Source organism: Cuculus canorus, chromosome 9 (assembly GCF_017976375.1).
Source record: "Cuculus canorus isolate bCucCan1 chromosome 9, bCucCan1.pri, whole genome shotgun sequence".
Taxonomy (NCBI): domain Eukaryota; kingdom Metazoa; phylum Chordata; class Aves; order Cuculiformes; family Cuculidae; genus Cuculus; species Cuculus canorus.
In genome coordinates, this window is record NC_071409.1 from 21,182,108 (window position 1) to 21,196,421 (window position 14,314).

The window sequence follows — 14,314 nt, forward strand, 5'->3', positions numbered from 1 at the left end:
TTTTGCAAGCGATTTTTTACAAAGCTGGAATCCTGATTTACAATTCAAGGAGGAGGTAGCTGGGACCTGTGTGTTTTTTCACTGACAAGCTCTTATGGAGATTATTCTCTCTGCTGTTTTTTGAAAGAAGTAGAACATGAATGTTGGCTTACTTTTGCTACAGTCAGCTCCAATGAAACCAGGTGCACAATCACAAGTTCCTGTTGCAGGGTCGCAGCGGCCTCCATTCATGCATTTACAGGGGTTTTGGCAGTTTGAACCATAAGTACCTCTTGGACACCCTGTTTTAAAAGAACAAAATAGCAATTAGACTGTGTTGCTACTGGGCCCATTGTGTTTCATGGCATAAGCACTCTGTTTCTTTCAATCAAAATTAGATTTTCATTTTATAATTCTACTCGCTTGTAGAGGGCCAGGAGTCGGCGTTGACAAGCAGATGGTTGCCTTGAGCCATGTATTCCTTTGTAGAGCAAGGCAGCAATGACTTGCAGTGCCAAACCCCTGGAGAGCTGGACCGACTGCTGCTGCTGAGTCTGGTCTGACTGCTTCTTGCTCTGCCTCTTACTCCCTTTCCTCACATAGGACAGCAGCAAAAAAAAATCAAGCACAGACCTTCAGAGGTTTTCCTCCTGGATTCCTATTCCAAATCAACCTGTCCCCTCTTTCCCTCCTGTCGCAGAAATGGAGAGATGGGGCCCCGGTCTGTCTTTGTGCAACAACAGCCTTATTTTGCCTGTGATCAAGAGAAGTGATGACCCATCTCAGTCCCTTCTAGCCCTTGTTTTAACTAACCAGTTGCAGATGGTGGAGCAGGTCTCATCTTTAAAATAAGCTTAAGTTGGAGATAGTTTCTTTCCTCTACAATCTACTCTCACTTCAAACTGGAGTGTGCCCCACTCTGGCACATCTACTGGGCCGCAGACGGAAGGCTCTAAAATGTGTACATGCCAGTAACATGAAATTTCAGAAGACACCTTCTCAGAAGATAGATACAGGAGAGAGATGCTCTAAATGTGACGTTGGAAAATTCCCCAAGAGGAAAAAAAATGTAATGTTGCTGTAATGGCAACGAGCTGTCCATGAAGAGGTTTTCAAGGTGGTAGTGAGTATTTCTGGTTTCTTTATGGACATCTAACAAGGGAAGGAGCACTGAATACAAGATCAAGAAGACATGAATGCATTTGCCACGCTTAGCTTGTATCTTCAAGGTACTCTTTATGTACTTTAATGTTGGAGGAACTGAGGAAAAGAGCTAGGCAAAGCTGCTAGGCATGTGCCTCCATCTGTCAGGGCTGCCTCCAGCGTGCGACCACTGAACTCTGGAGATGCAGGTTATTCTCCCAATTTTCCAGTGTACTGGAAGCGGGAGAACCTGAATGAATGAACCATCATCCAAGAGTTGCATTAGTGCTACTGCCTCTACGTATTTCTTTGCTCCTTCTCTCTTTCTCTTCCACCAGCAAAAGAAAAGCCTATGGCTACTTTGGAAACCTGGTTGAATATATATTTGGACATGTCTCCAAGCAACAGATCTCTTGCAGTCTGCACATAAATAACTTTTATATATTTTATGTCTTTTCTGAAAGCCAAAAAGCGTGGTCTGAGTGGCTGGAGAAATTGCTGGATTTTTTGAACTACTCAACAGAGAGGGAGAGCTTATGGTGAAGCTTTAAAGGGATGACTTTTAAAATAGAAGTGAAAATTGGCTTCAGCACAAATCAGCACAGCAGATCATCAGGAATAAAGAGATACACAATTTTACAACACGCAAATACTTTCCCCAACCCTTCTTAACTGTGGCTTCTTCTCAATGAACACTTTGTCATCAGTGCTTCCATCTGTCAGTACAGAAAATCTGTTTCATGTGCAAACTCTGGCATCAAGGAGAGAGCCCTGCAACATCTAATTCTTTTCCACCAACAGATGAAGTTCAGGACCCACCCAGATTCAATTATTTAATTGGATTTTAAGTGAGTTGCTCTTTTCTTCCTCCCTCTCCTTTTGGTCATCATTGTTTTTCACTTTCTTTCTTTAATTCTCTTTCCCACGCTCCCAAACATGCTGCTTGTCCCTGGCAAAGTTTTCAGAGTTGTTCCTCCACTCAAGACTAGCAAGTGATGTTCTGTAACTGGAAGGGATGGAGTAATTCCCCCCTTACCATTTTATTTACCCTTGCAGCACTTTATTTATTTTGGTTTTAACAAGGAGCAGCACAAGAAGAGCAAATGTATCAGCCGCAGTGTTCATGTGATTATTAACGAGGCCATTTCATCCGTTACTGCTTTGCACGATAACTTCCATGCAGATAGCTAGGACAACTTACACAATGTCCTGCCATTTAAGTAGGCTCTGCCTTTATAAAGAGATTTAGCCTCTAACCACTACTTATCTCATAAAGACATTTTCTAATTTAACAGTTTCCTGTGCATCTGACTTACGTTTTTTCTGAGAAGGGCAGAAGTGGCAGCCAGATTCCTAACTCATTTCCTGATTTTTCCTTCTGGTTTGGGTGGATTTACCATAACCAAAAGCTCCTAAATCTTTTCATACCAATTACATACACTAGGGCTTTTCTTAACAATATCGTTAATTACATTGTCAAAAAAGCACTTCTGAAGCATCCTGTTACCTACAGCTTGAAGGTGAAGCTGGTGAAGTCTTTCTGGCTCAGGGTCCACTCAGCCCAGTAAATGTCACAGAGACACCATGGGTTTTTCTATCCATTACGACACTGCTCGCAGCTTTTTTTTTTTCATAATTTCACTCAAGTAGATCTGCCCATCCACTGAGTTATGGACAACTGATGGGAACCTTATTGCTAGTTTGTCTGCTTCCTCTGGATCCTGCCAAGAGACTGTTTCAGCTCTTCACTCCAAAATTTGAGAACATGAAAGCCTCGTTGCTCTTGGCTCCTGGAAATTTGAATTCCCAGCCAACTACACCTTTTATAGATGCTTTCTTGAACGTTTTTTCACAGCACTATAAATATAGTAATATTTGCCAGAAACAGTTTCCAGCAGCATCCAACCACATGTTGACTGGACCGAAGCCCATTTCATGTCTTCGGGAGTGGCTCCCTATGCTGTTTTTAATATTATATCGAAAGCTTCTTCATCCTGGAACAGCCCCAGTTCTCTCTGTAGTGAGGACGGCAGGAACATGGAGTATTCCCTCCAAAGTCACACTAGCTATCCTTGGTTACAAGACAGTTAGTTCAGAATCAGGAACACAACCTTACTCCGCTGACCCAAAGCTAAAAATAACTCACATTTGAACTTTTTTCCATTTTTGTGCCTGTCTATGCAATGGTCACAGTGGCATAGGGGAGAACAGGCAAAAAAATCACAGATGCAAGAATCATAGAATCACCAGGTTGGAAAGGACCCACTGGATCATCGAATCCAACCATTCCCAACACTCCCTTAAACCATGTCCCTAAGCACTTCATCCACCCATTCCTTAAACACCTCCAGGGAAGGCAACTCGACCACCTCCCTGGGCAGCTGTTCCAGTGCCTGATGACTCTTTCTGTGAAGAATTTTTTTCTGATGTCCAGCCTGAACCTCCCCTGACGGAGCTTCAGGCCATTCCCCCTTATCCTGTCCCCTGTCACTTGGGAGAACAGCCCAGCTCCCTCCTCTCCACAACCTCCTTTCAGGCAGTTGTAGAGAGTAATAAGGTCTCCCCTCAGCCTCCTCTTCTCCAAGACAAATTTTCTCCCTCTGTGAACCTCCACCATTCCATTATCTCTCCAGTAAATATTCAACTGTAAATGGGCAAAAGGTGAGAATTTTCTGTGCAAGATACTGTGCATTTTTGGAATCAAACAACACAACACATGAATAACCATGTCTCATATGCTACAGTTTTAATCCTAGCTACACAGCAGCCCATGGCAAAATCCCCTCTGAATGCAATGAAACACAGATTTCATTTTGTAAGTAATTCCTTTTATATCAGAGCTTCAGTGTAATTCTTAATGTTTTAAATTTTAAAATTCTGAAGTAAAATCTTAAGGATCTAAGTAAGCTTGAGGACATTTATTATAATCTATAGAGATTTAGTACTATACGCACAGGTAATGGCTACTGCAAGATTGCTACGTAACACTAATAGGCTAACTATGATTAAGTCCTTTAAAATGATACTGTTAAATACTCGTTCTACTATAATATTTATTATAATCTAATGTATAATGGATCCAGATGGCTCTAGCCTAGATGTTGAAGGCTGCATTTCGATCTCAATTACAGTGAGAACTGATGTACAAAAGAGCACAGAACCAATCCTTACATTTACATTTATATTTTAAAGAATAACTTGTGATGACATGACGGTAAGACAAATGCCCATCTCTAAAATGAGCCTCTTTCCTAGTTCTGCTCGAGGAATAAAGCACAGGTTTAACCCTTCCTAGAGCAGTACCTATCACGGCCGGCTTTTATATTCAAATTGCCACCCCAAAAAATCAAGCCAACCAAATAGAGTCACACTGGATTCCTAGGAAAGGAAAATCAGAAATCAGCATTTGCCAAAGAGAAAACCTTTTTTTTTTTTTTTAAATAAGACTATTACAGGCCATGGAGTAAAAACAAAATTAAAGTTGTAAATAAAAAGGTAATTAACTGTCTCCTTTTTCAGATACTTTGGTATATGTTTCTTATCAGTTGCCACATTCCACTAGTAACAACTTTACAGATGTTCTAAAACACCGGCATGAGGCATGGGGATCTGGGAATATTTTTTATGATGGACTGTTCAGCCAATTGGCATTTTGTCCTCTACACTAGTCACCATTTTTCAATCCCAAGTAACGAGTTGTTTAATTTGATTGTTCCTCTGAAGGCCCTACAACTTAAGTGACTTTATGAATCACTTAGATTTATTGCCAATTGCAGCTTGTTGTTTTCTAATAACCATTTGTTCTTGCCTGAGCACACAGAGATTCCGGGAAGTGTTTTGGCCTAGGTATTTGGAAATGAAAGAGCTACACAATACCCGGGTGTAGCTGAAGATGAGAAGTATATATGTAGAAAATGATATTGACATTCTTCAGCGTGGCATGAAAAGAATTTAGCGAGCAAATGAGTCTTTTTTACAAAATTAATTTAAAAAAATACAGGTATTTTTATTATTGTAAATTGACCCAATGTACGCTTACTTTTCCTCTCAGTCCACGCTGAGGGTACTGACACAGATGAACCCAAAGCTCCAGCACGTGCTTCTGCATAACTCAGTCCTCGCTCAGAAAACAGGCAGCCCCAACCCGATACTCACGGAGGTGACAGCGGGCCCCGTAGTAGCCTGGGCGGCACACGCAGTCGCCAGTCACCGGGTGACATTCCTCATTCTCGGCAGAGCACTGACACACTCGGTTACAGTTCTTACCATACATGCCTGGTGGACAAGCTTAGAGAAGAGGAAATGTAAACCAATAAATTAAATTTGTCTTGGTAAATATAGGACTCAAACAAAGAGTGAGCTGAAATTTATTAAATAAAATCCCTGCCTACAGAACAACACTCTCCTCTGGGACTTTGGATTTATTACATTTACTTGGGGGTTACTTCACTGCTTGATTTTGTTTCATTCAGTCAATTTGTGCCCAACTGTCAAGAGCCAGATACAATTTTCTTGTCACTAGAGAAAATCATAGGGAAATGTCAGGTAAAATTGACTAAAATAACAGTATAATTCACGAGGGACCAGGCGGGTGGATAAAGACATTCTACCTTTTTCAGGAAGCTTAAACTTGCAAAGCTGCTATAGCACCAACACTTTTACAGGTTTCGTTCTGCCCGCTGACGGCCACATTCCCTACAGGTTCTGGACTTTCCATGTCTAATTCTTATATCTCTCTTCCATTAAGTTGCTCTGGTTGTGGATCAGGATTTAGAGTCCTTTAGAGGAGGATACGGGACACCAATGTAAATTCTTTTAGTTCTTCTTATTATTTTTCTTTTTGCTACAGCAGCGCTATGGCACAACGCTGCAAGCAAGATGTAAGTCAAAACCAGGCAGCTGAGGTCTCAGAATGAGCCTGTTTTCAAAGACAGCTCCAGACGGCGAAATTCAACATTGAAGAAAAACAGATAATGACGTTTCCATGAGCTCTGACAGCAGGAATTGATGGTCTCTCAGAGGGACAAAGCCAACAGAAAGCAGAGCTGCTGCTGTACCCACAGCGCAGTGACAGCCACAGGCAGGAGTCAGGCTCAGCAGGCATCTCTTCAGTCTGTTTTTATCCAGTTTAGCACCTGTACGCTCCCTGCCAGCCTGAAAGCTTCAAACCTGGCGACGGAAAACCTCACCAGCCCAAACTGTGCCAGGCACAGAGGTCAGACCCAGTCGAACCATTTGGGTGATTATCATGCAGCCCTTGTCCATCTTCACTGCCCTGAGGTTGTTGCCTCCTCCCTCTGATTATATCATCAGGTTTTTATTTAAGAAATTCACTTTTTATTTAATTTACAAAGAAAGAACTTATGATAAACTTACTTTATGATAACTTCTTATGATAAACTTACTTTTCTCACAGCTGGAGCCAGTGAATCCTGGAGGACAGCCGCACTTGCCTGTCAGGTGATGGCAGGGGGTACCCATGGGACATCGGCACCGCTGGGCACAGCCCACGCCGTAGCGGCCGGGCAAGCAGGCTGCAACAGTCCAACCAATCCTTGTTAGGGTGTGGGGCAGGAGTCAGGCAGATTGCAAAGCTATCCCCTCCAACAGATCTTCTGCAACCATCCCTGTGAACTCTTTCAGACCATCCCCATAAAGCAACACAGGAGTAAAAGGATCCTGTCCCCAGCTCTAGATGTAGGAGGAAGGTATGCCACCTAAAATTTCCTTCTTAATCACCCAGCAGACACTCACGTTTGTCACAGTGCCTCCCTCGCCAACCCTTTTCACAGCGACACACTCCAGTTTGATGGTGGCAGGACAAGCCATGAATGCAATCACACTGCTCCTTGCACTGCTTGCCAAAATATCCTGGAGGGCACGCTGTAAGGGGAAGCAGAGAGAGCAACAGTTCTTCCTGCAGCATGGAAAGCACCTTCGTTGGTAAGCGAGCCAATGTTGTTGTTCTTGCACATGACAATGCATATTTAGAAGGCTGCATACCCAGAAAATAGCATTGAAAGAGAAGATATTAAAAATACTAAAAGCATTTAGTGTTGGCTATTAATGAGTCTGCACACGAAAGCGTAAAAAGACTTAGTCATAGTCTAGAGTGCAAATCCAGTGTTTATAGAGATGGTGATGCTGTTCACTTTTACACAGTTATGCATGGACAAAGCGACAGCTGTGTCAGCACTGAAAATACGCTGTGTCCACTGACTGCTATCCACCTCACAGGTCTTTGCAAAGCAACCGAATTAAAAGTGAGGCCTGAAGAAAAGGAAGGTGGGCAGTGCAAAGGCTTTACAGGTCATACTGATGGCCGAGGCTTCGTGAGTCCTCAGCATCTCGGGAGACACCAGAAAATTTCTTGTGGTTTGCAAAAATCACAGCACCTCAGCAGCTGAGCTGAAAGCACATTTCAAGTCATCTGATATCTACCGCTTATGACATTTCTATTGCAGAGATTTACATAGCTCCAAACATGCTAGACAGCTATGTCAAATCTGGGCAACACATGCCACGTGCAAGATCAGTACAACTTGAACCAGTACAGTCCAATTTGCTGAGCGCCCCTCAATGATCCACAGAAGACGCAGCAGCACCTAGCAAACTCTCCTTACAACTCACTGCCTTTCACATGTTCTTCTCTGTACCCATAAGGCAGAGAAATATCTTCATTTTCTTAGCAGACAGGGAACAGAAGTAGGACATAAAATGATTTGAACAAGTGAATGTATTTGTAGTTGGGCAGAGACCTGCCTGTGGGGCTCCCGAGACACACGATCAGTGCTCAGATCGGCACTATTTCTTGTTGGCCTACAGAATACAGGAAAATTAAGACACAAAATAGAAACAGACATCATATTGTGAATGCAGAAATGGCTGATTACAGGAGAGAGTGTTAAAATCAAGCATTCGCAGAAAGAACTGCCCTCACCAGCATCACAGTGGTCTCCAGTCCAACCAGTGCGGCAGATGCATTTCCCTGAGTGTTGGTCACAAACCCCATGGTGGCAGCTACAGTTCTGCTCACAGCCCTCTCCGTACTTCCTGTCCCTACATTCTGAAAAGAGATGACAGAGGTTGACTGGGGGCCAGACTGGAGGGGCTCCAGGAAGAACACACTTATGCCTCTGAAATATGGTGAGCCCCCTAAGTTGGTTCTAAAAACCTCCAGTGGGAGAGATTTTGAAGCCTCCCTTGACAAAATTATCTACAAATACACCGTTTCCCTCTGAGAGGATTTATTTTATTATTTTTTTCCTCCTCAAATTGAGTTCATTACTTACCTTCCCTGTCCCCAAGTGACAGAGAGTAGCTTAGCGTTCTCTTCTGTCCAGCAAGGTTCTAGCACCACGTTCAAGTGCCAATACCATATCTCCCCTCAGTCTTCTTGTCTCTGAATGAACAACCCCAGCTGTTTCAACCTCTCCACACCTGGTGCTCCTCAGCACCTTGCCCTTCCATCTCTTTTCTGTGCTGTCTCAAAGTAGACCTCACCAAAATGGAGTATCTTTGCAGAGCGACTGAAATGAAGTGCTGGAGGGATGGAGGCCATGATGAGACTCACCCAGCTCACATGCCAGCCCTGTCCAACCCTGAGGACATAGGCACTCGCCCGTCACATGGTCACACATCGCCTGGCCATGGCAGACACAGCGCTGCAGACAGTTTACACCATACCATCCAGGAGGACAGGCTGCAAAGAGGAGGACAGACAAAAGCCTTCCAGTACAAAGAGCAGGGGCAGGACACAGGTTAAACACAACCTTTCCCAGTTTACACCCCCTCTCACCCTGATGATCGTGGAGGTGTTTTGGGAGGTAGAACAGAGTAAAAATAAGGACATGAGTGATAAGGAATTACATAGACCAGTGTTTGCTCTGGGGAGAAAACAGGAGATGAAGTGAATTATCTATGACCCACCAAACGACCTTTGTCCTCGCATACAAAAAAACTTCTCCTGATCCCTCCCAGCTTTCTCACATAGGAGTGGAGTTACCGATTTCCCTGTTTTCAGCATTTCTTTGCACAGTCCTATTAAAATCACAACTCCTTTTCTAATTGATCTTACTACCCACAGTTGGCTAATGACAATTTACAATTTATCTAATTTTAATTAAGCAAGTATATTAATTCCCATCACAACCAGATCCTATGGATAGAACATCATTTTTTGGCATAAAAAATGCAAACCTCTCATGTGCCAGAGTGGCACCTTCTTAAGATAGTAACAAGAGCAAGTTCTCACTCTGCAAAAGCATAGTCACCAGAAGGTGGCTCACCCAGCCTCACACACTTATTCTACCTTCTTACTTCCAAAGAGAAAAGAAATCCCTGAACGTATCACCTAAGAACACGAGTACATTTCACAGTGTTTTCATACTTGACAACAACTATTCTAACATTGGCCTTGTATTTGAGGCCTTCACACAAATGAGAAAATTTTAGGTCAGTGTACACATGTCATCATAAAGAACAGTTCGGTTTCAACTTTTTATTCCTTCATTGTACTAGGATTTAAAGGTGGAGCCACTTCATTCTTATGTTCCTCTGCACCTGTCAGCTTTCACCCTTTCCCTCACCATCCTTTTCGTACGCTGAAGGGCAGCCACTACCTGTGGGGAGGTACTGACTCCAAAGCCCAGGAGCATCTGCAGCCGCAAGCGCCCCACAGCCCCGCAGCCACGGGGCTGCTTATAGAACCTTGAGGGGAAGGCACAGAAAAAGAAGCCTTCTGCAGGGCAGATGGACAGCCTTTTTCTTGTGGCTTGGGTGCAGTGGATTAGGATGTGTAACATAAGCCTCAGTATAGCCTTTCTTCACCAGCCATCGTCCTTAAGACTCCTTGGAGCGGGGCTTGTGTTTGAGTCACACATATTGGTCTAATTGCCAAGGCTAGAAATCCCAACGCCTTTCACATGTTCTGGATTTAGCCTATGTCTGGAACAGTGTATGGTAACGACGTGGATCAGTTGGGTGCACAGGACAGTAAAGCAGGCCATAGAAAAGAAACAGCTTTGTTTCAGTGTCATAAATGAGAATTTTATGGATGTTTTCTCCCTTAATCAGACAGCCTTCAAAAGCAGCTCTCTTTCCAGTCTATGGCTGTGTTTCAGCCCCCTCAGCTCCATGTACACTGAGCTCTTACGCCCGGCCCCTGCAACACAGATTTATTCAATGGACAGAGCCCCATTATGCAGATACAAAACCAATGACAACACAGGGCAATGAACTGATAATTGAAAAACTAATTTTTCCCTCCTATAATCCCCTGGCTGCGGTTTGAATTTCCAGCTGTACCTTCTTGGCAGGTGTCTCCTTTCCAGCCTGGGGTACAAAGGCACATCCCGGTTACGTGATGACAGAACGCCCCGTTGTGACAGTGACACGTGTGGCTGCAGTCTGGCCCGTATCTGTCCCCCTGGCAGGCTGCAACGAGAGAAGCCCATAAAAAAGGAAACATCAAAGGAGGCATCACACAGAGCAAACCTGAGACACAATTCGGCACCAAGGAAATCAGTTTGAAACCAGCTTCCAATGATACACTTTTCACATTATAAGGGCACCGCGGTCCATATATTAACCATGCCTGATGCTAAATAACACGGCTTAAAAATATGTACTATAGCACGTTCTGAAGAGGTTTTTATCGAAGGGCAGGATCGCTCAGGTGATGGATCAGCTGTCATTCCCTGCCCTGCAGAATGCCTTTGTGCTGAACTAATGGTCCAGTAGAACTGCCAGCTTGACAGCCTGGGTATTTATTTGCATCCTGGTAAGAGAACTGACAACTGCATTGTTTCCAGTGTTCATTTTTTACAGCTGGATGCCTTCACTCACCCAGAGTCTCATTCTTTGGTCAGAGAGGGGTGATATTTTCAACATATTCAGTTAAGCAGCTGGCTCCCAGGTGGAAACTTAATGCAGCCATCTCGCAAATGTACACTTGCCGCAGCTCCGTTTTCAGTGCTGCTGCCTATGAAAAATGGCAGTGATAAAATTCCTGTAGTCTCCGTTGCACCGGAGATTTGGATAGCTGTAAATGGTGGAAAACAGACAGTGCTGCTACCCTGCTTTCTTCAGATATCACCCCCAAAATATTAAAAAACTTGATGAAGTTGGATCGCTTCCTTGCACAGTTTTTTTGCCTGTCTTGTAGAGGCTCTCTTCCACTTCTACAGATCTGTCAGAGCCTCTCATCCCAGCAGCACTGCTGGGACACATCGGAGAGGTAAAAAGGCTCTGAGCCGAGATCAAGAACAACATCCTGCACTTGCTGATTGTGCCATCTCCCAGATCAGACACAAATGATGACTTTTTACCAAAACATAGATGGCTTAGGGTGTCTCAGTGTGCAGAATAATACACAGCACTGAGGGAGGACATGACCTTGGGGACCAAATAGAGGAATGAAAACATCTCAGCCTAAAGGGGGAACTTGGTTGAAAGTATCTGACCCATTATCAGTCCTTTCCTTCCTATTTGAGGACTTTCAGCTTCCTGATGCAGCTCTCACAGGCGCCATTTCTCCCAGAACTTTTCAGCACTGTTCATTTTTGTCATCGCTTGGACCACATCCACACTGAAACCACAAGAAAGTGCAGAAGTTCAGCCTCATCACAGTTAAAAGTTTGTTCTGCAAATGAGGCTTGGTTGCCAAGTTAAAGGTTCAGCCCATCCTACAGAGCTCTGGCTCACTTTGGGGAGCAGAACTAAATATTTCCACAATACAGACCAGAAGTCTATCACAACCAAGCCAAAGGAAAAAGTCAGCTCATAACCAGGTCCCCTGACTTGTTACTAGTTGTTGGTCTGAGGCTTTTGGAGTGTGCGTGCAAAGCTCTTGTTACGCTTGCCGAGAAGACAGAAGAGCTTTCCAGTGAAAATTCTGTTGAGAAAGTAGAAATTTTTTGAACTAATTTTTTTATTATTCTGTTGGGTGGGTAGAAACCCTTTTTAGTTCTCTGTAGGACAATCCTGACTATCAAAGTACTTTTCTGAAGAAAAATATAATAACAGATATATTGAAGCTATTTTACAAAGTTCTACAACTGAATGTACAAATAACCATGGGACTTTTCTCCTTTCTTCATGACAAGAGCAAAGGAAAGAAGCAATAGGAAGGTTAAAATCGTTAGACTTGTTCCTGCTTCCAGATTTTCCTCTCACTTCCTCTGCAAGAAGAAGGATTATTTATTTGCGGTCTTTATAAAACATTTTTGCACGCAGAATAAGGAACACATGAAACTGGAGACCAAAACATTCAGACTTGAAGTCAACAGCCATCAAAAGTCTCAGTGAGCACAGGGAAATGATGGGCAGTAAGACCCAATAGAGAGCCCAGCAACTTCGATTTCATGCAGCTCCTATGGATTACTTTCCCCAAATGAAGCTTCAGCTTTAAATGGACATGGAATTTGTAATGTCAACTGCTCACACATCACAAAACGTCAAACCTCTGGTCATCAGCAGATGATCCATGAGCAGAGACTCTGGCAGAGTTGATCTTTCCATACTCGTTCATTTTGCAAACCAATTTGGCCTCGGTTTCCCCCAAGAAAATGCTTCTTCCTGCTGAGCACTAACAGGTCCAGAAAGAGACATTTTTATTACTGAAAGAATCAGAGCAAAATGCAGATGCTGAATCATGTTCAGCTTCTACAGTTCATATACAATACGAGATTCTTTTTTTGTTTCTATTTTGTTTGTTTATTTGTTTTTGGAAACTGCAAACTGTGGATGAATTTGTATAGACGAAGCAGGGTTAGATCTCTGGCACAAAGAGATGCCAAAGGTCAAGTCCTCACTTCTGTATCTGAGGCATCACATCACTCAACGAAAGAGTTCAACTTAGACAGGCAATACACCTTTCCTAAACCTCTCCCTTGTAAAATCTAAAACGTCTTAAGCAGAAACTCAAAACAATCCTCCCCAAAAAAGAAAAAAAAAAAAATCTTAAGCTGAGGCAGAGCTTGCTTGGCTGATTTCATCCTAGATTAATAAAATTCATTCATAAGCAATTGAAAAAAAAACATTCTTGCAATGGAAAAGTGTTAGGCAGCTTCAACAAAAGGCATTACAGTCTGTATTGCCCATAATTAGATAGCAGTGTATAAAATGCACTGCATGGCCAGCTTAAGATCAATTCAAATCCCATGATGTCAAAATTATTCCTCAATATCCTCCAGTACATTGCCTGCAATCTGATTACTCGAACACAAGCGCTGTCCTTCCAGCCGCTAGAGCTGGCAAGTCCTGGGAACTGGCAAGAGGAATATTAAAGACCCAACAAAGATGGGAAGTGGTGAGCTGGTGTCTCGGACCTGTAGCCGCCTTACTCAGAACAGCTTTGGAGCAGCGTGGCCAAGGTCCAGTCCTAAAATCAAAACAGACTCATTGTTTAGCTAAGAGATAAGGAGGTCACCCTTTGCACCAACAACTGACCTCGCTCTTTACTTATAGGTAAAGGAGATGCTGGAGGCTTTGGCATCTTCACCAGCATGAGGAATAAATCAACCTGGCATAAAGCTCTAATGGCTGCAGCTCAAGAGAATAAATACGCTGTTTTGTTTTTTTTTTCTCATGTGAGTGGAAGGCAAGCACAGAAGGCCAGTGACAAAGAGCTGCATTTCTTAATCAAATTTAATGAAATATGTAGGAACAAAACTTTTCATCCTTAATGCGGTGTAAGGAGTGGAAAAGAGCCAAGGTGACACATTGCTAATATCGCGGCTTGGCTGAAGGGCAGTAAAAGTGGTCTGCAACCAAGAAGAAACATCATACCGATTCAGCACTACCTTTTCTGCTCTGCGGCATGGCTACATGGCTCTGGCTCTGCATTTATTTTGTGGTCAGGTCATTAAGCTACACCCATAGTGGAATATTACCACCACCATCTTCAAGCGGTGAGAGACAGAAAGCCAAGTGTTCTTACGGGGGGTGGGGCATGAGGAGGCAAAAAGGACTGCAGAGCTGGGTTGTTTGCAGAAATATCTAAAAAGGCAAAAGCTACACCACCATTGACCCTCCTGTAAATCCAAAGAGTAGAGGATTTTGCAGGAGAAATCCTTTCAGAAGACAGGCTGTGTTGCACAGTGGGTACAAACAGGGGAAAAACACTATGAAGAGCAAGCGCAGTCCTTAAAGAGGGCCGGTTATAACATGATATGTGACTGGAGAATAGAAT

At 43.3% G+C, this 14,314-nt stretch overlaps 1 protein-coding gene across 1 annotated transcript in view; it reads right to left on the bottom strand.

Annotated features, from left to right (window-relative positions):
* The window catches only part of LOC104063822 (multiple epidermal growth factor-like domains protein 6), a 194,697-nt gene that overhangs the window by 13,429 nt on the left and 166,954 nt on the right, over positions 1-14,314 (bottom strand). Inside the window, exons 24-30 of the mRNA XM_054074867.1 lie at positions 10,429-10,557; positions 8,696-8,824; positions 8,063-8,188; positions 6,877-7,005; positions 6,528-6,656; positions 5,278-5,409; positions 153-281 (exon numbers count right to left, since the gene is read on the bottom strand). Of these exons, the coding sequence (XP_053930842.1) occupies positions 153-281; positions 5,278-5,409; positions 6,528-6,656; positions 6,877-7,005; positions 8,063-8,188; positions 8,696-8,824; positions 10,429-10,557 (903 nt within the window). The remainder of the gene's footprint in view (positions 1-152; positions 282-5,277; positions 5,410-6,527; positions 6,657-6,876; positions 7,006-8,062; positions 8,189-8,695; positions 8,825-10,428; positions 10,558-14,314) is intronic.